This window comes from Nomascus leucogenys, chromosome 4 (genome assembly GCF_006542625.1).
Source record: "Nomascus leucogenys isolate Asia chromosome 4, Asia_NLE_v1, whole genome shotgun sequence".
NCBI lineage: Eukaryota > Metazoa > Chordata > Mammalia > Primates > Hylobatidae > Nomascus > Nomascus leucogenys.
This window is the reverse complement of record NC_044384.1, coordinates 98,512,990-98,534,502: the sequence shown is the minus strand read 5'-3', so window position 1 is coordinate 98,534,502 and position 21,513 is coordinate 98,512,990. Positions and strand designations below refer to the sequence as shown.

Below are 21,513 nucleotides of genomic sequence, written 5' to 3'. Positions count from 1 at the left end.
GATAAGTATTTGAGGTGATGGATATGTTAATTACCCTGATTTGATCACTAAACATTGTATATATGTATTAAAATATCACACTGTAACCCATAAATATATACAGTTATTAGGTGTCAATAAAAAATAAAAGCAGGCCGGGCGCAGTGGCTCACGCCTGTAATCCCAGCACTTTGGGAGGCCGAGGCGGGTGGATCACGAGGTCAGGAGATCGAGACCACGGTTAAACCCCGTCTCTACTAAAAATACAAAAAAAATTAGCCGGGCGTGGTGGCGGGCACCTGTAGTCCCAGCTACTCGGAGAGGCTGAGGCAGGAGAATGGCGTGAGCCCGGGAGGCAGAGCTTGCAGTGAGCCGAGATCGCACCACTGCCCTCCAGCCTGGGTGACAGAGCGAGACTCTGTCTCAAAAAAAAAAAAAAAAAAAGCAAACTGGGTGCAGTGGCACACGTTTGTAGTCTCAGCTACTGGAAAGGCTGAGGTGGGAGGATTGCTTGACCCCAGGAGTTCGAGTTTAGCCTTTTAAAAAGTAAAATTTAACTAGCCTGGGCAATATGGTGAAACTCCATCTCTACAAAAAATACAAAAATTAACTGGGTTTGATGGCATGTGCCTGTAGTTCCAGCTACTCAGGAGGCTGAGGTGGGAGAATCACCTGAGCCCAGGCTGCAGTGAGATCGTGCCACTGCACTCCAGCCCGGGCAGCAGAGTGAGACCCTATCTCAAAAAATAAAATAAAATTTAGAAAAAATAAAATAAGGAAAAAGTAAAACCAATGGACTCCGGTGTTATTGGAAGAGAGCCCTGCCTAGTCTCACAGGGAGTGAATCATTGCCTGACATCTTTGTCCCAGCATGCACCCTCCAGTTTCAGTTCTGTGTGACAACAACCAGGAGGCACTGCTGCAGCCAGGATCTCTGGTCCATGAGACCATCCCTCCCCAGCCCTACAGGTGGCGCTGCAGGCTCCTCTTCCATGCAGGCCACTACCGCCTGCAAAGCAATGCAATGTGGGCCAGTGAGGATGAATGGACAGGCAATTGCTGAGATCTATGTTGCAGAGATCAGCTCAAATGAAATTCCTGGTGGGGTGGAAATGTCAAAGCCCTTTACCCCACAACGCTGGGGAACCTGGGCTCAGGCATGTGCAGAGGTCTCTGCTTGTCTCCAATTAAACTCTTAAAGGGATAAAGCACCTCATCCAGTTCTGAATTGGGTGGGGATTTCTCAGTCTTTTGGACATACAGGAGTGGAGATAGAAACTTCCAGAATTTAAAGTGTGGTGTATGGATGGGAAGTTTTTGTTAAAACTCTGATCAGTAGGCCGGACGCAGCAGCTCACACCTGTAATCCCAGCACTTTGGGAGGCCAAGGCTGGTGGATTGCTTAAGCTCACGAGTTCGAGACCAGCCTGAGCAACATGGGGAGACCCTGTGTATACAAAGAATACAAAAATTAGCTGGGTGTGGTGGTGCACACCTGTAGACCCAGCTTACTCGGGGCTGAGGTAGGAGGTTCACTTGAGCCCAGGAGCCGAGGCTGCAGTGAGCCAAGATCACACCACAGCACTCCAGCCTGAGCCACAAAGTGAGACCCTGCTTCAAACAAACAAAACAAAAACACTCTGGCCGGTTGTCCCTTTCTCCTGTGAAAACATGTGTAAAACGTATGTATAGAATGTTCAGATCTGAAATCACTAAAAACATAACATGTACAACTTGCTGTACTAATTAAGACTACCTGAGGTACTTTGATGAAGACTTGAGGCAGAAACCCACATTTTGGGGGCAAGCATTTGCCAGTGTTGGAAACTGTTGTGGTTGGGAGGTAAGACCCAGATCAAGGAGGGGGATTGGGGTTTTCTCCTGCCCTGGACCTGGACGTGTGTGGAGGGGTGCTCAGTGGCCTGCTGATGGGTTTCTGCTTTTTTTTTTTTTTTTTTTTTTTTTTGAGACAGAGTCTCGCTCTGTCGCCTAGGCTAGAGTGCAGTGGTGCCATCTTGTTTCACTGCAACCTCCACCTCCCAGGTTCAAGCAATTCTTGTGCCTCAGCCTCCCGAGTAGCTGGGATTACAGGTGCACGCCACCATGCCTGGCTAATTTTTGTATTTTTAGTAGAGATGGGGTTTCACCATGTTGGTCAGGCTGGTCTCAAACTCCTGACCTCAGGTGATCCACCTGCCTCGGCCTCCTAAAGTGTTGGGATTATGGGCGTGAGCTACCACACCCCGCCTCTGCTCCCTTTTCAAAGAACCCTCCTTCTTTCTAGCTTTTATTTATTTATTTATTTATTTATTTATTTATTTATTTATTGGGACAGGATCTTGCTCTGTTGCCCTGGCTGGAGTGTAGAAGTGTGCTCACAGCTCCCTGCAACCTCCATTTCCCAGGCTCAAGTGATCCTCCTACCTCAGCCTCCTGAGTAGCTGAGACTACAGGTACATGCTGCTGCCTGGCTAATTTTCGGATTTTGTGTAGAGATGGGGTTTCTCCATGATGCCAGGCTGGTCTTGAACTCCTGGGCAAAAGTGATCCTCCTGCCTTGGCCTCCCAAAGTGCTGGGATTACAGACATCAGCCACTGCACCCAGCCCCCTCTTCTCATTTAAATCTCAGATAGTTTCATTTTTCTTATACTTCATGTTCCGACATCCAGAATAGTGTGCCCCTGGGAGAGAAGTGAACTGTGAACTTGGCAGATTTGAGGGCTGCTATGGACTGAGCTATGGCCTCCAACCAAACCCTAATTCATAATTTGAAGCTCTAACCCCTAATGTGACTATATTTAGAGAGAGGTTCTGTAAAAAGGTAACTAAGGTTAAACGAGGTCCTAAGAGCGAAGCCCTGATCTGATGGGATTAGTGTCCTTATACTATAAGAGGCACCGGAGAGGGCTCGCTCCTCCTGCCCCCAGCACACACAGATGCAAGGCCACCTGCAAGCCCAGCAGACAGCCTTGCTGGAAACTGAAGGGGCCACATCTTGATTTTGGACTTCCCAGCCTCCAGCACAGGGAGAAGCACACTTAGGTTATTTGAGCCACCCAGCCTATGGTACTGTCTCATGGCGGCTTCAGCCGACTGAGGCTTCAGCAGCTTTCAGGTCCAGGCTGTGGGGCAGTGGCAGGACCCCCCGACCCTAGGGCAGCCCTTTCCTGTTTTGCCAGCTGAACCAGGAACAAAGGGCTCATTCTTCCCAAGGTTGTGCCTGACCTAGAATAAACCACCAAAACCAGTGTGAATACAGGCCCTGAGTGTCCAACCTGGGTTGCCAGCACCCCCTGGGCCCAACTCAGGAACTTTCCTCATCTTGCCCCTAGGGCCATGTCTGGGCAACCCCCCTTCTCTGGAGTGAAGACTGCAGGAGACCTAGCTTTGGGTCCTCCCTGAGCAGGGGAAGGTGCCTGTAGTCAGCACCGTTCTGTTCTGCTGTGCTGTTCCTTTCCCCACTTTCTGTGTGTAGGTGTTTTCATGATTCATACTGCAGATCCGTGTGTCCGTAAAACCCAATCCCTGAGGGTCGATTTCTGGAATCCCACCCAGCGTGGTGGCCAACAGCCCTCACCCTCCTCTCCCCTCTTCCTCCTCCCAAAGAAGACCAGAGAGGACACATGGGCCCCAGGTCCTGCAGGCAGAGCCTCGCCCTGGAGGCGGGAAAGCAGGACAAGCTGTTTGAAGTGGTTTTTTCCCTTCATGGCAGGACCCAGATCCTGCCCTACACACACCCATCTTGGGAGGGGACCTTTGGTGGGAGCAGGGGGACAGCTGTGATCCCAGCTCTGCAGCAAGAGGCATCTGTGTGGCCCTCAGCAGAGGACTGATAGAAGGTTCCTTTTGGGGATGATGGAAATATTTTGGAATTGACTGTGGCGTTGTTGCACAACTTGGTGAATATATTAAAACCCCCTGAATAATATACTTCAAATAGGTGAATTGTGTGGTATGTGAATTATATCACAATGAAGCTGATAACCAACAGGTCAGGGCTGTGTCAAGGACAGTTACGATCAGTTTAACAGCTGTGTGCTGGGCCACCACCCCTGAGAGCCAGGCCCCGACTGCCCAGCCTGGCCTGCTACGGGCGGAAGTCTGTGCTTCCTAAATGTCTGTAGTCACACAACGCACGGTGACAAAGGCGCCCCCCAGCCAAGTGGCCCTGCCTGTGAACTGTTAGGAATTCCAACTTCTTCTGAGCCCGTATCTGCCTAGCAGTGTTCTAAAGGCATTAACACTTCTCTTATTTCATTCTCACAACAGCCTTGTGAGGCCGTCTTGATTCCCACTGAACAAATGAGGAAACTGAGGCTTGGGGAGAAGACTGCCCCATGCACTGAGCAGAGGGTGGTGGGGGTAGTTTTGGTCTGGGGAGTTTGCCCCCAGCCCTGCCCGCCCGTCAGGCTCAGCTGCCACAGCCTTTGCCCAAGTGGGTAGGGACGTGAGAGGTCACCAGCATGCCCTCCTTGCAGCTGCATCCCGGCTCGTGGCTGTGTGGATTGTAGCCTCAGCCTCCCCTTTACCAGCAGGGGTGGGAGGGGCTTTCCCTGGTGCCAGGAAAGTTTGTCCTAGGCTGCTGTGGGGCCATAATGCCCTCCTGCTCAGCTGCCTATGCCATGAGGCCCCGCCAGGCCTTGCTAGCTGACAGGTCAGGCCACACCAGCCTCCAGTCAGGCCTCCGGCACTGTCTTGGCTTCCTGTACTTCCTGAGCAGGGGCTGAGGGAGAAATGACAAGTTCGTCAGGCTCCCATGAGGACCCAGTGATGGCTTCCAGCACGCTCCGCACCAAGCACGCCCTACACTAAGCACGTTAAACACTAAGTCTTCTCGCCAAAAAGGAGGCAGAGTTTTTCAGGAGCTCACTATGGCCTGGGATTCCTGAATGTCCCAGCTTCCTGTAGCCTTGATGTCCCAGGACTGGGTCTGGGTGACTGGGTCAGGGGTCTTGACTCTCCTCCCTCATCCTGCCCAGGCCCCAGCGCCTGCTGCCCAGGCTCTCGTCCTCTTCTTCACAAGCTGTGTGGGCCTGGGAGAGGCCGGGCAGGCTGGGGGTGAGGGCAGCTGCCCCTCCTGTCCCTCTGCTTTGGGTTAGCCAGGCCTCCCAGGTCCTTGGGGCATGGCTAGCCAGTGTAGATGGGCTCACCAGGCTGGGCCTGTGCCTATGGCTCAGGTGTCCTTGTCCCAGTATTTGCCTTTAGATTCTCTGCAGGGGCCTGTGGGCTCTGGAGACGCACAGGACCTGAGCCCCGGGCTGTTCCTATCATCCTGTGGGACCAGGGCCCTTCCAGGGAGCCTACTGCATGATTCCTCTTTTGAGGGCCCTAGGGGCAGCAGGGTACAGAAGGTGGGATCTCTAGACTCACAAAGACCCAGGTTCCAATCCCAGGTCTGCCCTCAACACACTGGTGAACAGGCATCAGCCCAGGGCACCTCCCTGGGACCAAACCACATCACCCCATGCCTGCTCCCTCTGAAACTGGTGTTCAGGCAAACACAGGCACAGCCCCTGGCACTGCTAGACCTGGCTGGGTAGCTAAGTGGGGGGCAGTTGCCTGACCTTGGCTTTGACAGGCTTATTCTCTCCAGACGGTCAAGACAGGTGGACATGTCCACAAATGTGTCTCATTCTCACAACAGCTCTGAGGATTTCCTGGGGACTCCACCAGTGGCCGGGGCACCCAGCCCTCCTCCCCCAGCACTAGTTTGTTCTTGGCCAGTACAAGGTTTTGCACAGTTGACCTTATAAACAGGGCTGACCCCAGCTGAGCCCGAGCAGCAGGGGGAGAAATCCACTGTGGTCAGCAGTGTGAGGGCAGTCACCTAGGAACAGCAGAGCAGGCCGGGGCTGGAGCTTGGGACTGCAGAATTTTGTGTGACATCAGAAGCTCCTGGGCCAGTTGTCACATGGAGTCCCAGGCCCCATTGGCAAGACCCAGAAATCTGCATTTTAAAACAAGTTGAGGGGGACAGTTCCACACTTGGGACTGAGGACCTCTCATGCCATCCTGAGGGTCCCTTTTCCCCCAGGACGGACGAAGGCTGCCCTGTCTCTGCTTCTCTGAGATGCCTAGTTAAAAGGATATGACAAGGATGAGGGACAACAAGCAAGTGAACCTCCCTACCCCAGGAGACCTGACTGCAAGGCTGTGGGGACTTGGGGGAGGTGGGGCGGCCCCGAGAGTGCCTGGTCAGCTTCCAGACCGAGGCAATTCCACAGTCCGCTCAGGGCCGGGCGGACTGAGGTCACAATGAGGGATGTAGGTCTCAGCCTCTCAGCCAGAAGGCAGGTTGCAGTCAAATGTCACCTGGTGATGAATGGGAGGCAGCGACAGTTCTGGAGGTTGAGGGCAGTTGCAGGTGATTCCAAGGGAACTTGGGACACCCAGGTCCTGGCCCAGGGCCAAGGACACCAGCCTCCCTAGCGCACCCTCCACCCTTTCTTCCTCAGAACCTGCACTGGCTGCAAACACATCAAAGAAGAAAACATTTCAGGGCCAATTCATTTTTCTCAAAACATATATTTACCCCTCCTCTCAGTACATCTTTGAGCACCTTTCCCAGAATCTCAGGAATGTATAGACCCCCGCCCCATACTTCATACCCGCCCTAGGCCTTGGTGATGAGGCCCCTCACAGCTTGTGCAATGGCATCCTTGTCGATACCGAACATCTTCAGCAGCTCAGCCGGCTTCCCACTTCTTGGTACCCGGTTAACTGCCAGATGGGTGACAGTGATGCCAGGCTCGCCCACTACTGCACTGGACACAGCCTCACCAATGCCACCTAGAAATGAAAGGAGGGGAGTCAGAAGACGAGGCCTCAGGGTGAGCAGTGGTGGGCCCAGCCCTCTGTCAGCCTTAGTCAAGGCACTGCCTTTCTCCACCTGTAGCCATGAGCCCATCACATAACTCATTGTTTTTTTTTTATTCTAAAGAGACGGGTATTGCCATGTTGCCCAGGCTGGTCTCCAACTCCTGGGCTCAAGAAATCCACCGTCCTCAGCCTCCCAAAGTGCTGGGATTGCAGGCGTGAGCCACCATGCATGGCTCAGAACTATTTTTATAAGCCCAAATATGGCCTCTAAATGTTTCAAACACCATTGTTGGTGACCGGCCAGCCACCGCCCACAGTCTGATTATCTACATTTGACCCCAGAGTCAAAGCCCATCTCTCCCACTGGGGCCTCCTCCTTAGAGAGGCTGGTGTGTACTTGGGAGCCTGCTGTGCGAAGGACTCACAAATACCAGAAATTCTGCATTGCTTTCCAAGCTGCACCATAGCTTCTACCCTACGCTACCTCAGGGACACCACCATCCACCATTTAGCAGCAAGGTTGGAATCCTCACCAGCTTCCTGGGCAGCAGGAGCTCCACAGAACTCATCAGCAGCTGTGAGTTAGCTGGGTCCCCAGGCCAAGCCTGAGGCCTGTTAACAGACCACGTCCCAGCTGCTCTGAGGGATAGCTCTGGGTGTTCTGGGCCACAGCTGCCCTCCTGGGGCTCAGATAGAAGAGGCACATCCAACGCTCGGGCTGTCTGGCCCTGCCCCTTGCCCAGCCTGCCTGCCCCGGGCCTCCTTACCTTCGTAATAATGGTCCTCCACGGTGAGGATCCTGCCCTTGGTGGCACGAGCGCTGTCGAGAATGAGTTTTCTGTCCAGGGGCTTGATGGTGAAGGGGTCCAGCACGCGGATGTTGATCTTTTCTGTGAGGGAGAGCACACGGCGTGGCTAAGGAGGGCTGGGCACCACTGTCTGCCCTGGTGGGGGCCTGGTGGGACATCCTGAGGGCTGCGTGTAGCTAAGAGCTCAGCCTGCAGGCCTGTCCCCGTCCCAGGAAGAACCACTTGCCACCTTGTTCCCATGGTTGAGCTCATGCTTGCCAATCCCTTGCACTGGGGCATCTGGTCCAGCTGTGTTGCCCGCAGTATCCAAGAACCCAGAGTGGAGTGTGCAGGCCCTGAGCGCCTTCCCTCATCCTCCCACAACCTTGAAGACATAAGGGAATGCAAGAAAACACTCCAGGTGTCCGGCCTGACGGAAGGTGAGCGTTGATGCGGTGACATGGGGGAGGTGCAGCCCACAGAGTGATCAGAGGCCCCCCGTGTGGCCCCAGCAGCAGAAGCACCTTCTCAGAAGGACAAACCCATGCTTGCCAGCCCCTGCTTAAAGCTCACCCCCCTGGGTCTCCCCGTGCCTGGGGATGGACTCCTCTGGCTCCTCCAGCCCCATCTTGCTCCTGCCTGGCCCAGCTCCGGCCTCCCTTCACTCTCCTCTCTGCTAATCAATTCCTACCCATTCTGAAGCCACTTTCTGGAAGATGCCACACCTGCCCCCTCTTTCGTGCTAAAACATGACATCTCTTATGTGATTCTATTGCAGGAGAGGCCAATGCCTCTAGCCAACACTGTGAGCTCGCAGTAATAATAGAATACCAAGTCACATGCATGTAACCCTCACCTCAGGAGAGCCCTGCGGGCAAGGGGCTAATATCTCCATTTTACAGATAGGAAAACAGGCATGGTGATAGTGAATAACTTACTTCCTTAACTAGTGCCTGGCTGAGTGATTCCAGCCCAGCTGGCAGGCTCCAGGCCACTGATCTGACCACCATGCTGGGGGGGTCTCGACTTTAGAGTCATAGGGTAAGGACTGTGGGCACTGCAGCCCTAGGACTTAGCATCATGCCAGACAGAACAAGTGCTCAAAGGATGGCTTTAATTGCCATCATTATTTAATGAAATGAAATTCTTTTTCTTTAGCTGTGAGCTCTTCAAGAAAGAACAGAAAGAACGAAAGAAAGAACCCTAAGACCTAGCATGCAGTGGCCGCTCAGTTGATGACTTTGGAGGCCCCTTCTCCTCACCTTTCTTCAGCAGCTCGGCAGCGGCCAAGGCCTCGTGCAGGGTCACCCCAGCCCCGATCACGGTCACCTGGTCATCCTTGCTCTTCAGGACCACCTGGGGGTGACACAGAGGGTGAGTGAGGCTCAGGGCCTTGGGGCAGGATGTGCCCTGACTGCTGGGAGTCACAGCAGGGAGGGTTCCAGGCAGCTCTGTGGGCTCCTGGGGCATGCAAGGCACTGACCTTGGCTTGTCCAACCTGGAAGTCCTCATTGTTGTTATAGATGATGGCATTTTCTGGGCGGCTGGTCCGGATGAAGCAGATACCCTGAGATCGAAACAGATAAATTGAGGATACAGGATGTGGCACACCCAACCTCAGAGACGAGGTCTTTCTAGAGAGGCCATCCCTTCCCATGGGAGTGTCACTGCATCCTGGCTACTCCAGCAGGGAAAAGGGCCTTGCCTGCCCTCTGCCACCCGCACCCCACTTGAACACTCTGAGAACTGCCCACCACCTTGCAGCCCCAGACCGAAGGCAACTTTCCACCAGGTAGACTGGCTGCAGGTGGGCTACTCTCGCAGACTGCACCAGGCAGAGGGGCAGGAACCACACGCACTGGGTCTGTGGTGTGCAGCTCCGGGCCTGGACCACAGGGCTCAGCTCATCCTTGCCTGTCTTAGAGAACCCAACTCAGGAGGGTGGACAGGTGTCAACTGCCGGACCAGCCTGGGCTGCCAGGATTCTCAGCGAAGACATACTGTGGCAATCAGTTGACGGTGTCTGCCACGTGGCAGTAAGTGGGGCGTGTATTTCATTTTTTCTTGTCTAACTTCCACAAGCTACACAAACACCAGGGGCAAGGTCAGGAAACACACCCTGGGGCAGCAGTGACCAGCTCTGGCCTCCTCTTCTGTTTCCCTTGGGAAGCGATGGCTACCAGCAGGAGAAACAGCAGCCATGTGACCTACCTTTGTATTGGCGGCTAGTTCCACTGCCTTCTCTGTAGCAACGCCATCACTTGGGTAAAAGACAGTTGATGTGGGGACTGACCGAAACATAGCCAGATCTTCCAGGGCCATCTGGGAGGGCCCATCTTCCCCTGAGGTGTGGGGAAAGGATATGCAGAAATAAGACCCCCCCATCCATGGGCTGGAATCCTGGCCCATCCCCCTCCCATACCTCCTGGTGCAAAAGTCAAGGGAGCTCCAGGTGTAAATGCCCTGGGGCTAAACTCACCGATGGAAACGCCGCAGTGGGAGCCGCAGAGGTTGATATTGCTCTCGGAGATGGCGGCCATGCGAATCTGGTCAAAGGCCCGCGTGAAGAAGGCTGCAAAAGTGCTGCAGAAGGGCACCGTCCTGTTGCGGGTGGCACAGCCCACCGCGATGCTCACCTGGGGGCAGGTGGGGCAGGGTCAGCCCAAAGGGGAAGGCAGAGGGTGGTCGGGGAGCCTAGGACCCCTTTCGTGGAGAAGGCCACAGTTTGTGTATAGATTGTCCATCCTTTCTGGGCTTCTGAATGTGTCGCCCACCACCTTCTTCTGCAGAGACTGGTCCTCCCAACCCCTCCCTAGGGTCCGAGGGCAGTAGCCTCATGCCTGCTGAGGCTCCAGACCCCAAATCACCCATCCAGAAGCAGCACTGAGTACAGTCATCAGTTCCAAACCGGCTGCCCCTCAAGGCTCCAAAATCTGCCAGCCAACACGAGGCCTCCTTCCCCAGTACCTGGGGCCTCCCCAGCCCCACACCCTGCAGAGCAGTCTCCGGAAACCACAGAGAGAATTTCAGGTCCAGTTGGAAGAACTCTGGAGATGTGAGTGCCCTCCAGAGAGAGGAAGCTCCCTGTCCCTAGGGGCCTGCAAGCCAGGCTGGGCTCCTGGACCACCAGGAGGAGATGTTTTGAAAAAATGGACAAAACATTGTTCTTTACTTCACAACCTCAGTTCCTGACAAGGGTCTGCTTCCCCAAATGGGTACATGTCAGGGGCCCAGAGTTCCCTCATCTCTGCATCCCTCAGGGTGGCAGGGCCCAGAGCCGTGTGCCTTACGGGTGCTCAACAGACTCTGGCTGCTAAACCCATCACGGCCCCACCTACTGGCCGGGCCTGTCCTCCACCTGGAAGAGACCCCATTCACTATCAGGCCTGGCCTGCACGCAGCTCCTCCTGAGAGCACCTGCAGTCCCCTTCGGCTCCCCCATGTGCACACCTGTCCAGGACATTTGCACCAGGGCAGAACCTCCCAAACTGTGGCTACTCAAGGTCAGGGGTTAACGCTGGGTCTTGGCTTTTCTTATCGTCTCCCTGGGCTGGCCCACAGCAGGCACCTGGCTCTGCCAATATGGCTGCCCCGCACCCCTCAGACCACAGCCCTCAGCCTTGGGTGGAGCTGTCCCTGCCGGCCCCGGCACCCACCATGTTCTGCTCGGCAATGTAGCACTCGATGAAGCGGTCTGGGTGCTCCTTTTTGAAGATCTCCGAGAAGGTGGAATTTTTGGTGTCCCCATCCAGGGCGATGATGCGGTCACTGGCATGGCCCAGCTTGGCCAGTGCCTGCCCGTAGGCCTTGCGGGTGGCTATCTGTGAGGAAGATAGTGGCAAGGCTCTGGACCCCTCTGAGGGTGAGTGCACACTTGCAGCCTGCAGCCCTGCTTTCAGAGAAGGATTAAAACGGGGCCAAAAATGGAAGCCCTGCAGCACAAGGTCCTGCAGAGGCTTTTAACTGCTGAAAGGTTGCCAACGACTACGGTCAATATCTTGGGAGCCCCTGGAGCTCCCGCCCCTAGCCTGGCTGTGAAAGGTATAAGCTACAGAAGACACCCACCAGCCCCAACTTCCCGCCTGCTGCACCAGGTCTATGAACCTATTCCACTTTGCACGGGAACACAGAAGGCTTGAAAGTCAAGGCCAGGCGCAGGCTGCATGGATGGGTTCCCTTGGGACAGAAACCTGGAGCGGGACAGCTCTGCCTAGCCTTTCCCAGGTCATGTGGGGGTCCTGAGCTCAGGCCAAGGGTCCCTCGTGGACCAGCGATGCAAGGACTTGGGAGTGAGTCCTTGGCTTTGATCCCAGTTCTGTCAGTAGCTTGCTAAGCTTGCTAACTGGGCAATTCCCTTGCCCGTTCTGAGCCTCCACAGGTCAAGTCCAGAGCTGTCTGTCCTGCTGAGGGAAGTGACAGGAACAACACCACAGGGATCACTCCTCCTTGCCCTAAATGAATCGCTCTCCTCCCTTTCCCGCCCTCCAGAGGGTGTATCTGGGCCACAGACTTGGGGAACCTGAGAACTACGGGTCCAGAGAAACGGGCCCCACTTTGTACCTTGTCCCCAACTTTGTAGCTGGGCAGGCTGGGCATGCGGATGTTGGCAATGTCCACCGAGGGTGCGTCCTCCTGCGGAGGGGTTGCCAGGATCTTCTTTTTGCTCTGGATCTGGCTGTAGATCTCCTGGATGATCTGCTCAGCCATGTTTTTGGGGAGGGGCTTCCCATGCCAAGACTCCTTATCTTCTACCCCTGCAGACCCAACACGGGAGGACAGAGGAATGGGTAAGACAGAAGCTCCCAGAGGGCCAGGAGGCTGCTCCAGGAGACTGGCCCCCCACCTGCCGAGGGCAAGGGAGGAATGGCATCATCCCAGACAGGCAGAGCCCAGCCAGGCACAGGGGCCAGGAAAGGAGGGTCGCAGTGAATAGGATGGACTCCTATGTGCCCACCACTCACTGCCTACTGCTTGGTCCTCCGGGAGCTCACAGTTGAGTGGGAAAGGAGGGGCCAGACGTGGGCAGGTGTGTGTTTCTGGGCCTGCTGCCCCATCCCTTCACCAATGTGTCCATTCTCTTCCTCCCTGCAACCCCGCCTGCAGGGTCACACAAGTGGAGGTGTCTGCTGCAGAAATAGTTTGTCGACTGGGTTGGAAGGGACCCTGGCCATCAGAAGGGGAACCCAAGGCCCAGAACAGGGCTTCCAGGGTCACCCGATGCATCTGTGAGGAGCAGAGGGGTCTATAAGCACCTAGGCATGCCCACCCCATGGCACCTTGTTGTGTGGGGCCAGCAAGGCTGAATATTCCTCTTCCTGGAGGTCACCTCACTAGTCACTAGAGTCTGGCCAGAGCCAAGAACAGACTGAACTCCCAGGTAGCATCCAGCAGCCCCAAAGACTAGCAGGAGCCCCCCAGAAGCTGCAAGTGGTCCAGATCCTGCCCGGTATTAACACCTGAGGGCAGTGCCAGGCAGCAGCACCAAAGCCATGACAATATCCCAGAGCCCTTTCCTCGACATCCACCCCCTCCCAGACACCTCCCAGCACTGCCAAACCCCCACTCAGAACGTCCTCATATACCTGAGTCTACATGGGCAGAACAAGCCACAACCCCTGAGAGCAGGCAGGTGGGCAGCCAGGGGCATTTGGCAGGGAAGCCGACCCAGGCCCTGGGATCAGCCCCCCTAGTGCCACAGACTTCCTCTGTCCCCGGGCAAGTCCCTGACCACTTGCAGCCTCATTTTCCCATCTTTAAAATGGGTGAGGCCATCCCAGGCCTAGGAATCTGGAGCCCACACCTGGGTGCCGGGGAGTGACTTACACCTGCCTCATTCTCCGGCCTGGGGCAGAACCCAGGTTCCAAACCCCCCGAGGCTCTCGGCCCACACAGGCCTTGCTCAGCATCTGCCATTGCTTGAGGAGTACCCCACTCACCTCCTAGAGGGAACAGTTCTCTCCAGGCCCTGCCTGGCTCTGTGTTGGCCCTTCAGCTGGAGCAGGTGGCCGGAGCTGGCAGAGCACACAGAGCTGCGGCTCTGAAAGGCACCAGCCAGGGCGGGGCACAGGGGCTGCCTCTCTCCAAGACCTTCCTCTCACCCACAGACCCTCTAAGTCCCTCCTCCTCTCCTGCCTGTACATGCCCCCACCGGCAGAGGCCAGATGGATCTGAGTTCAAATCCTGGCTCAGCCACAGGGGTCACTGAGTCACAGCGTCTCCCGCTCCCCTTCCCTGGAGCCTGGTGCACTCAGTGAGCACCAAGGGCTGGTGTTTCCCTGGATGTGAGGGTCACAGCTATATAGCCACAGGGTCTGGGCCAGGGGTGAAGGTGGAGAGGGCGGCTTGTGCATACTGACCCGTGATCCCTCGGCCCTTGAAGGTCTTGGCAATGATGGCTGTTGGCTGGTGCTTGGCCTGGCCAAAGGCCTTGCACAGCTCCTCCACGCTGTGTCCATCCACGATGATGGCATGCCAACTGGGGACAGGGGGCAGAGAGTAAGGGGCAATTCCCAGGGGCCACAGCACCGAGAAGCCTCCCAGGGAAAGGTCTGCCTTGGCATCTGGGGGTCTGCCCAGGCTCCACCCCACAACTGTGGCCTCAGCTGGAGTAGTAGGAAGCTTGCAACATTCCTGTTTCCAGTTTGGGTTTTTTAAATCCTTTTCTTTTTCACATTATTTTACTTCCTTCTGTTTGCCTCTGAACAGGTTTTCCTCCTCTTCCTAAGTAATCCAGAGCTCAGTTCCTTTATTGTCTCTTTCATTCCTGATTTGCTCATTTCCTCCTGAAAGCTGTTCTGGGGTCAGCACACTGGGTTTGGAATCTGTCTGCTATTAGATTCTTGATGAATTTTTTGGCCCAGTTTTTATTTGGGGAACACATTTGATCACTCCACAGATGCTGGATGTGGTGCTGGAAATGTTTTTGAAATGAACCATGTTGTCAAATATACAGGAAGGAGCTGGGGCAGAGCAGCCTTTCTCTCGAAAAGCTATCTTTTTGGGGACTCTCTTTGGCATAATAAGAATAAAAATAGCACTTCTCAAACTGAGTGCCATGCCAATCACTACCCATATTAGCCCACTGAAGCCTCACCACGCCATGCTTGGGTGCTGAGTTGGCCCCATTTTACAGACAAATCAACCGAGACATTGAAGGTGGAGTTAAGTAACGTGACCCACGCCACAAAGCAAGTTAGCGGTGGAGCCAGGACTTCAGGGATCTGGCTTGAGTCAGGAGGTTATGGACACAGGTCCTGGGGGTGCTGCTGGGGTTGTACTCTGAGTCCGCAGATAGATGTGGCCTTGGGGAGGCCTATGGGGTGAGGACCCTGTGGCTCAGTTTCCTCGCCTGTCCAACAGAGATTATTTCCTCCCTTCCTCCTCTCCCTTTCTGAGGCCTGCGTCTGCTGTGCTACTGCAAGGTAACCCCAAGCATCCTGTTACTTAGTGTAGTCACAGGCGTGGGCTCATCTGCAAAACGCAGCCCTGGAGGCCTGACCTGAGTCTCAAAGCCTTGCACGGCGCCTGCCCTGCTCCCTCCCCTCCACAGCCTCCTCAGCCAACGCTGGGCCCCTGTGCAGAACAGCTTGTGTTTGGGGACACCGGTGGAGGCTTTGAGGTGGGGCCCCTCTGGCTGACACCCATGCAGATTGACCTCCCTGCTTTGTGCCCTTTGACCCTGAATTCGTAACCAATCAAGGCCGAAGGGGGGCATCTGGAAACCCTATCTCCCATTTCACCAGGAGCCTGTTCCTCCTTCCCAGGCTGGCTGGGGCTGGGCACAGGACGTGGCCACCAAACTGAGGTTCAAACCTCTCCACAGCTATATGTCCTTTAGCTTTACCGAGCGAGCCCCCATCCCTCAAGAACCCTCCCTCCTCAAGAACAAAGTGAGCTGACGTGAGATGGTGTGTGGAAGCTCCGAGAGCCACCATGCCACAACCACAAGAACAAGGAAACTCACTTAAAACTGGGCCTGGCCCACATATCCTGAGCCACTAAATCCAAATGCCTAGAGTTTGAAATTGTGAGTCAAATGCTAAAGAAAGGGACCTTTAGATGGTGCTTAAGGTCCCAGCTTCAGCTCCTGCACCTGCACCTGCAAAGCTGCGATCACAGACCACTCTCCGTGCTGTGACCAGACTCAGGCCACAGCCTCGTACGTACCCGAAGGCCTCGCACCGCTTCTGGTAGATGTCCATCTGGTGCTGCAGCGGGGCCGGGTCACTCTGGCCCAGGCGATTGATGTCTAGAATGGCCACGAGGTTGTCCAGCTTATAGATGCTGGCAAAGGCCATGGCCTCCCATACGGAGCCCTCTGACAGCTCCCCGTCTCCCAGCAAGCAATAGACTCGGTAGCTGTGGACAGAGAGTGAGTCAGGCCAGTCCTCGTCACCTGGACCCAGCTGGCTCCCACCCCTACCCATCCAAGAAGCCTGCACTCTGGGTAAAGGAGCAGCCACGTGTGGATATGCAGAACAGACAGCATTTACACTCGAGGGGCAACAGTGTCACCAGGTCCCTGCAGCCTACCACAAGCCACACCCCAAGAGAAAATGGCCATGAAGGAAGCCGTCAGGAGCTCAGGAAAAAGTACTGGTTGTTAAGAAACAGAGGTCTAGGACAACAGGGATCTGGCTAATAAGATCTAGAAAAATGGGGGTTGTTGGAACGAGAGGAAAGTGAGTAACAGTGGGTGAACAGGCTTGAGCCACCTGCTGCAGGGGACGGACCCCGCTTTGAACCAGAGGTTGGAGGAGGCCTTGGGACTGGCTGGGTGGGCCAGTGGTAAAGGTGAACCTTGGGAACCAAGCTCTGCTTCTGCCCGGAGGAGGGAGGTGGGCCAGGGAGGCCTGAGGCACTCTAGGCAACACCCTGGAGCAAGAGGGCTCAGGGGAGGACGGAGCAGAGGGCCCTTGAGGACCAGGCGCTTCATGGGACAGGCTCTCCCCAAGCTTCCAAGACTGGCTCTTGACCCCAAGACTGAAGCTGCACCTGGCCCTTTCTCTACCACGGGGGCCCTCTCCTCCCCTCAACACAGGCAACTGTGATCTTTTCAAGACAGTGAGACATGTTAAAAAGAACAGTGAACTTGGGATAAATTACCCAGTTCAGAACGTTCCCAGGCCTCTGGGGAGGGTGGGCGAGGGGGTGAGGCTAGAGGAAGGGAGACCAGTTCAGGGACTCTGAGCCCAGCCTGGGAGACGTGAGGGGATCGGGGTAGCAGAGGGATGGCAGCAACAGACACAGGACTTGTCTGAAGGCCGTGCTGTCAGGAAGTTGCTGAGCCAGGATTCAAATGCAGGTCTGACTATAGCCTAGACTGTCCACTCCTTGCCATGTAAGCATGCATGTAGGGTGAGGAGTGGTAGGACTTGGGGACCTCCCCTTACCCTGCCCAGTGTCTAGCTGTGTAGCCCCAGGAAATGAGGCTGGTGCCTGGTTGGGCTCAGAGGGGACACGGCTGCCCTTCTGCTCCTGCAGGAAAAGGCCCTCAACCCGGCTGCATGCTCAGCAGTCCAAGCCTCCAGGCCTCCCTGCTGCAGGGCCAAGGCAGGGGCAGCAGGAAGAGGCTGGGACAGCCAGCCACGGAGCTGTCAGCATGACTCAGCACTTCCACATGCCAGCAGGCTGGGAGCACTCCCTGCAGCCTCTCCTGCCTCGTGCTGCTCTTCTGCGGCCTCCACCACAGGAGGTGGTGCCCCTGTGGGGTACCATGGCCTGAAGGACAAAGCCTCAGGCCCACACTTCAGAGGCCCTATCCTGTCCCAGCCTTGCCTCCTCTTTCCCCTGTAGGTTTTGAGGGGGCCCAGAGACCCTGGAGGGGCTCTGGTCTGGCACAGCAGCTACAGAAAGGGGCCACATGATGGGGCTGAGCCAGAGAAGCCAACTCGACTTCCCAGAAAAGGATTCCAGGGAAGCCAACTGGCTGCCACCCCAAGCCCACACCCACTTCCAGGGAAGTCGAACCGAGGCTAGCACTGGAGGCCCAGCACAGCTTTGGCTTCGAGACTAGGGACAAGGCTAAGCCCTATGGGGCCATCAGGCTCAGGTCGGAGGGTGTGCTGAGGTCCCGAGGAGATGCCAAGGAAGGGGTTGTGAACAGGGAAGGGGCCTACAGGAGCCTGGGCTAACCCTGAGGCTTGGTATTGCCTGAGCTGTTAGAGTTAGGGGTGGGGGGCTGCAAACATCCATTCATGAACTAATTTGAAGAGACGGGACCCTAAACAGAAGGCCGACATTTGTTGCAGAACGATTTGGAAACTACCTTACGTGTCCAACAACAGAGGACTGGCTAGATGGATTATAGCATCTCCATAAAACAGAACATTATGTGATCATTAAAACCAGCTCTCAGGATGGGTTGCAGTGGCTCACGCCTGTAATCCCAGAACTCTGGGAGGCTGAAGTGGGCAGATGACCTGAGGTCAGGAGTTTGAGACCGACCATCCTGGCCAATGTCATGAAACCCCGTCTCTACTAAATATATAAAAGTTAGCTGAGTGTGGTGGTGTGGGCCTGTAATCCCAGCTACTCGGGAAGCTGAGGCAGGAGAATTACTTGAACCCAGGAGGCGGAGGTTACTGTGAGCTAAGATGGCACCACTGCACTCCAGCCTGGGTGACAGAGCAAGACTCCATCTCAAAAACAAACAAACAAACAAAAAAAACCAGCTCTCCACTGTTAATGTCAGGAGAAAAAGCTCATGATAGAAGGCTTGGTTTAAAGTGTAATACTAGGTTTTACATTATACACACACACACACACACACACTGGGATTACAGATTTGTAAGCTTTTCTCATGATAACATGGACAAAATACATCATTGGATTTAAATTGGGGGTGGGAGGCAGTGTGTTAAGAATAAGGAAAATGTTGGTTGGGCGTGGTGGCTCACGCCTGTAATCCCAGCACTTTGGGAGGCCGAGGTGGGCAGATCACAAGGTCAGGAGATTGAAACCATCCTGGCTAACATGGTGAAAGCCCGTCTCTACTAAAAATACAAAAAATTAGCCAGGCGTGGTGGCACCTACCTGTAGTCCCAGCTACTTGGGAGGCTGAGGCAGGAGGAGAATCACTTGAACCCGGGAGGCGGAGGTTGCAGTGGGCCGAGATCGTACCACTGCACTCCAGCCTGGGTGACAGAGCGAGACTCCATCTCAGAAAAAATAAAAATAAAAAAATAAGGAAAACGTTCATTTCTTAATATCATTCTGTACTTTTTAAACAGGAGGGCAGGGAGAAACAGTGAGCGGAGACCAGTTTGCTCTATCAAGACGCTACCTCCGGGTGCCTGGCCTGACATGATAATCCCTGGATGCCCTGGCCCCTTCCCCCAGGTACAGTCAGGGGCCTAGGCTCCAGGCAACCCTGGCCCCAAGCCACCCTGGCTTCTGGGAACCCAGCTAAACTCCTTCTCCCTACACTGACTTGTTCCATTATGTTAGGGTCAGGAAATGCCCCTTCACAGGGAATTATTTCCAGCAACTGTAGGGAATAATTAACTCACATCTCTGGTTCTCTGCCAAATAAAATGCTCTTAAACATGCATCTCATTCTTTGTGTGTCTCTCTCTCTTTACTTCATGGTGAATCACTTCTGGGTGTAGCCAAGCCTGCCCCAAGGCTCAGCCAGGGACTGAAAGCAAACTGTGGTCAGGTGACACTGGCCTGAGGGGGTCTGGAAGGGACTGTGAGGCCTCCTTGGAGAGCCAGTCCTGGGGAAGGGCCTGCTCACAGAAGGTGCTCCCTGCAGCCTCCTGTCCTTCAAGGACCCACAGTCATCCCGAACCCCACTATGGCACTTCTGCTGCAGGGGTGGAGGACAGGGCAGTGGAGATGCCACCAGCTGCAGAGCTGGGCCCTTCTCCCACCCTGCGGGCTGGCCCCACTGGCCTTCTTCCTCTAGGAGGCTTCCCGCCCACAGGACTCCCCCAGCTCCTGTGGTGCCCTCGGCCTCTCCAAGAGCAGCCTGGGAATGCTGAATACTGACTCTGGGTACCTCCACCACCGACTAGATGGCCTAGGTCAGCATCTTGCCTCAGCTTCCTCACCTGTAAGACGGGCCACAGTTCTCACACCACTACCCAACTCACAGGGGGCTTTTAAAGGTGGAACCCAATACAGCACATGAGCACTAAGCACAGGGCCTAGCCCCCAAAGGGCAAAGGAACCCTTCTGATGAGTGATTGATATGGTTAGGCTCTGGGTCCCCACCCAAATCTTACCTTGTAGCTCCCATAATTCCCACTGGTTGTGGGAGGGGCCCAGCAGAGGATAACTGAATCATGGGGACACGTCTTTCCCATGCTGTTCTTGTGATGGTGAATAAGTCTCACGAGATCTGATGGTTTTAAACACGGGAGTTTCCCTGCACAAACTCTCTCTTTGCCTGCTGCCATCCACATAAGATGTGACTTGCTCCTCCTTGCCTTCCACCATGACTGTGAGGCCTCCCTAGTCATGTGGAACTATAAGTCCATTAGACCTCTTTTTCTTAACCAGACTCGGGTATGCCTTTATCAGCAGTATGAAAACAGACTAATACAGTGATTATTCTTTAAAAAAAAAAAAAAAAAAAAATTTTTTTTTTTTTTTTTAAAGAAGCAGAGTCTCGCTCTGTAGCCCAGGCTGGGGTGCAGTGGCTCAATCATGTATAGCTATAATCTTGAAGCCCTAGGCTCAAGTGATCCTCCCACCTCAGCCTCCTATGTAGCTGGGACTACAGGTGTACACCACCATGCCTGGCTAAGTTTTGTATTTTTTGTAGAGAGAGTCTTGCTCTGTTGCCTAGGCTGGTCTGGAACTCCTGGCCTCAAGAAATCCTTCCCTCAGCAGGCCATTATTCTTAACAGTTTACAACCTCATCCCCCCAGGCAACATCTGACCACCCGTAGACAAACTTTTGGCTAGAACCTGCCTGGGGGGCCACTCCTACAAATCACCTGGTGGGCGCTGGAGCAGCACACCTTTCTGGTCAGGCTCATCACCCACCCTCTGAAGGCTCAATCTCTCAAATGTTTGTTTCTTCCCTGCTGATACGAGGTGGCTTACAGGTATCCCAGAACCCCCCAGAACATACAACCCTCCCCTTTACCAAGATAAAGGCAAGTGGCTCAGGCCTGGGCTCCTGGTGCCTAGTCAGACAGGGGCCTGGGGGTGGGTCTTTCTGAGACTTCTGGGGTCTGGGCACAGGGCTGGGGGCAAAACAGGAAGTCCTCCGCCTAGGCACTCTGGCTGAAGAGCACATGATTGGGAGCACGCACTCTGTGCAAACCCGGCCCTGCCAGTCACTGCTGAGGGACCCATGGCAGGTCCCTTAACTCCTGAGTGCTTCCTCATTTGTAAAGGGGGCCAGTCATGGCACCAGCCATAGCGATGTTTAAAGAGCAAAAGAGGCCACGCATATGTATTACTCTGCCCTAGCCAGGAAAGAGGAAGAGTCTGGGGGTGGCGGTGAATGGTGGGTCACCCAAGGACCACTCCCCAAAACTACCCAGGGTGGGGGTGGGGAATAGGCGTGTTACCTGGCCTTGTCGAAGTATTTGCCGGTATAGGCCATCCCACAAGCGGCCCCGAGGCCCTGGCCCAGGGAGCCAGTGGCCACATCGGTGAAAGCTTGTTTCTGTCATAACAGAAGGCCACAGTTAATCTGAGAGGAGAAGGGATCCTGGTCTCACCCGCCTGGGGAGCCACACTCCCACCCAGCCCAGCGAGCCCCTCCCCTGCAGAAGGTCAGGCCCCAGGGTGGCCTCTACCTAGCATGTGACTTCTTCTCCTAATGAACTAATTATAGTTATAGGTTCAAATCCCAGCCCTGCCCACTAGCCAGCTATGTGGCCTCAGGCCTCAGGCAAGGGACTGAACCTCTGTGAGCCTCAGTTCCCACATCACCCACTTCACAAAGTGCTGGGAGAGAGAATCATG

The 21,513-nt window shown here is 54.9% G+C and overlaps 1 protein-coding gene across 2 annotated transcripts in view; it reads right to left on the bottom strand.

The window, feature by feature from the left end:
• Positions 1 to 5,547: 5,547 nt before the first annotated feature.
• TKT (transketolase) overlaps positions 5,548 to 21,513 on the bottom strand; it is a 31,315-nt gene continuing 15,349 nt past the window's right edge. Inside the window, exons 4-15 of one of the 2 annotated variants that reach the window (XM_030811611.1) lie at positions 21,114 to 21,211; positions 15,754 to 15,945; positions 13,944 to 14,062; positions 12,148 to 12,341; positions 11,244 to 11,408; positions 10,067 to 10,223; positions 9,799 to 9,929; positions 9,071 to 9,154; positions 8,850 to 8,943; positions 7,567 to 7,689; positions 6,589 to 6,769; positions 5,548 to 6,447 (exon numbers count right to left, since the gene is read on the bottom strand). In XM_030811611.1, coding sequence (XP_030667471.1) covers positions 6,594 to 6,769; positions 7,567 to 7,689; positions 8,850 to 8,943; positions 9,071 to 9,154; positions 9,799 to 9,929; positions 10,067 to 10,223; positions 11,244 to 11,408; positions 12,148 to 12,341; positions 13,944 to 14,062; positions 15,754 to 15,945; positions 21,114 to 21,211 — 1,533 coding nt within the window. In that variant the 3' untranslated portion in view covers positions 5,548 to 6,447; positions 6,589 to 6,593. Of the gene's footprint in view, positions 6,448 to 6,485; positions 6,770 to 7,566; positions 7,690 to 8,849; positions 8,944 to 9,070; positions 9,155 to 9,798; positions 9,930 to 10,066; positions 10,224 to 11,243; positions 11,409 to 12,147; positions 12,342 to 13,943; positions 14,063 to 15,753; positions 15,946 to 21,113; positions 21,212 to 21,513 lie in introns of those variants that run through there. The other variant, XM_030811610.1, reaches the window with a different exon arrangement.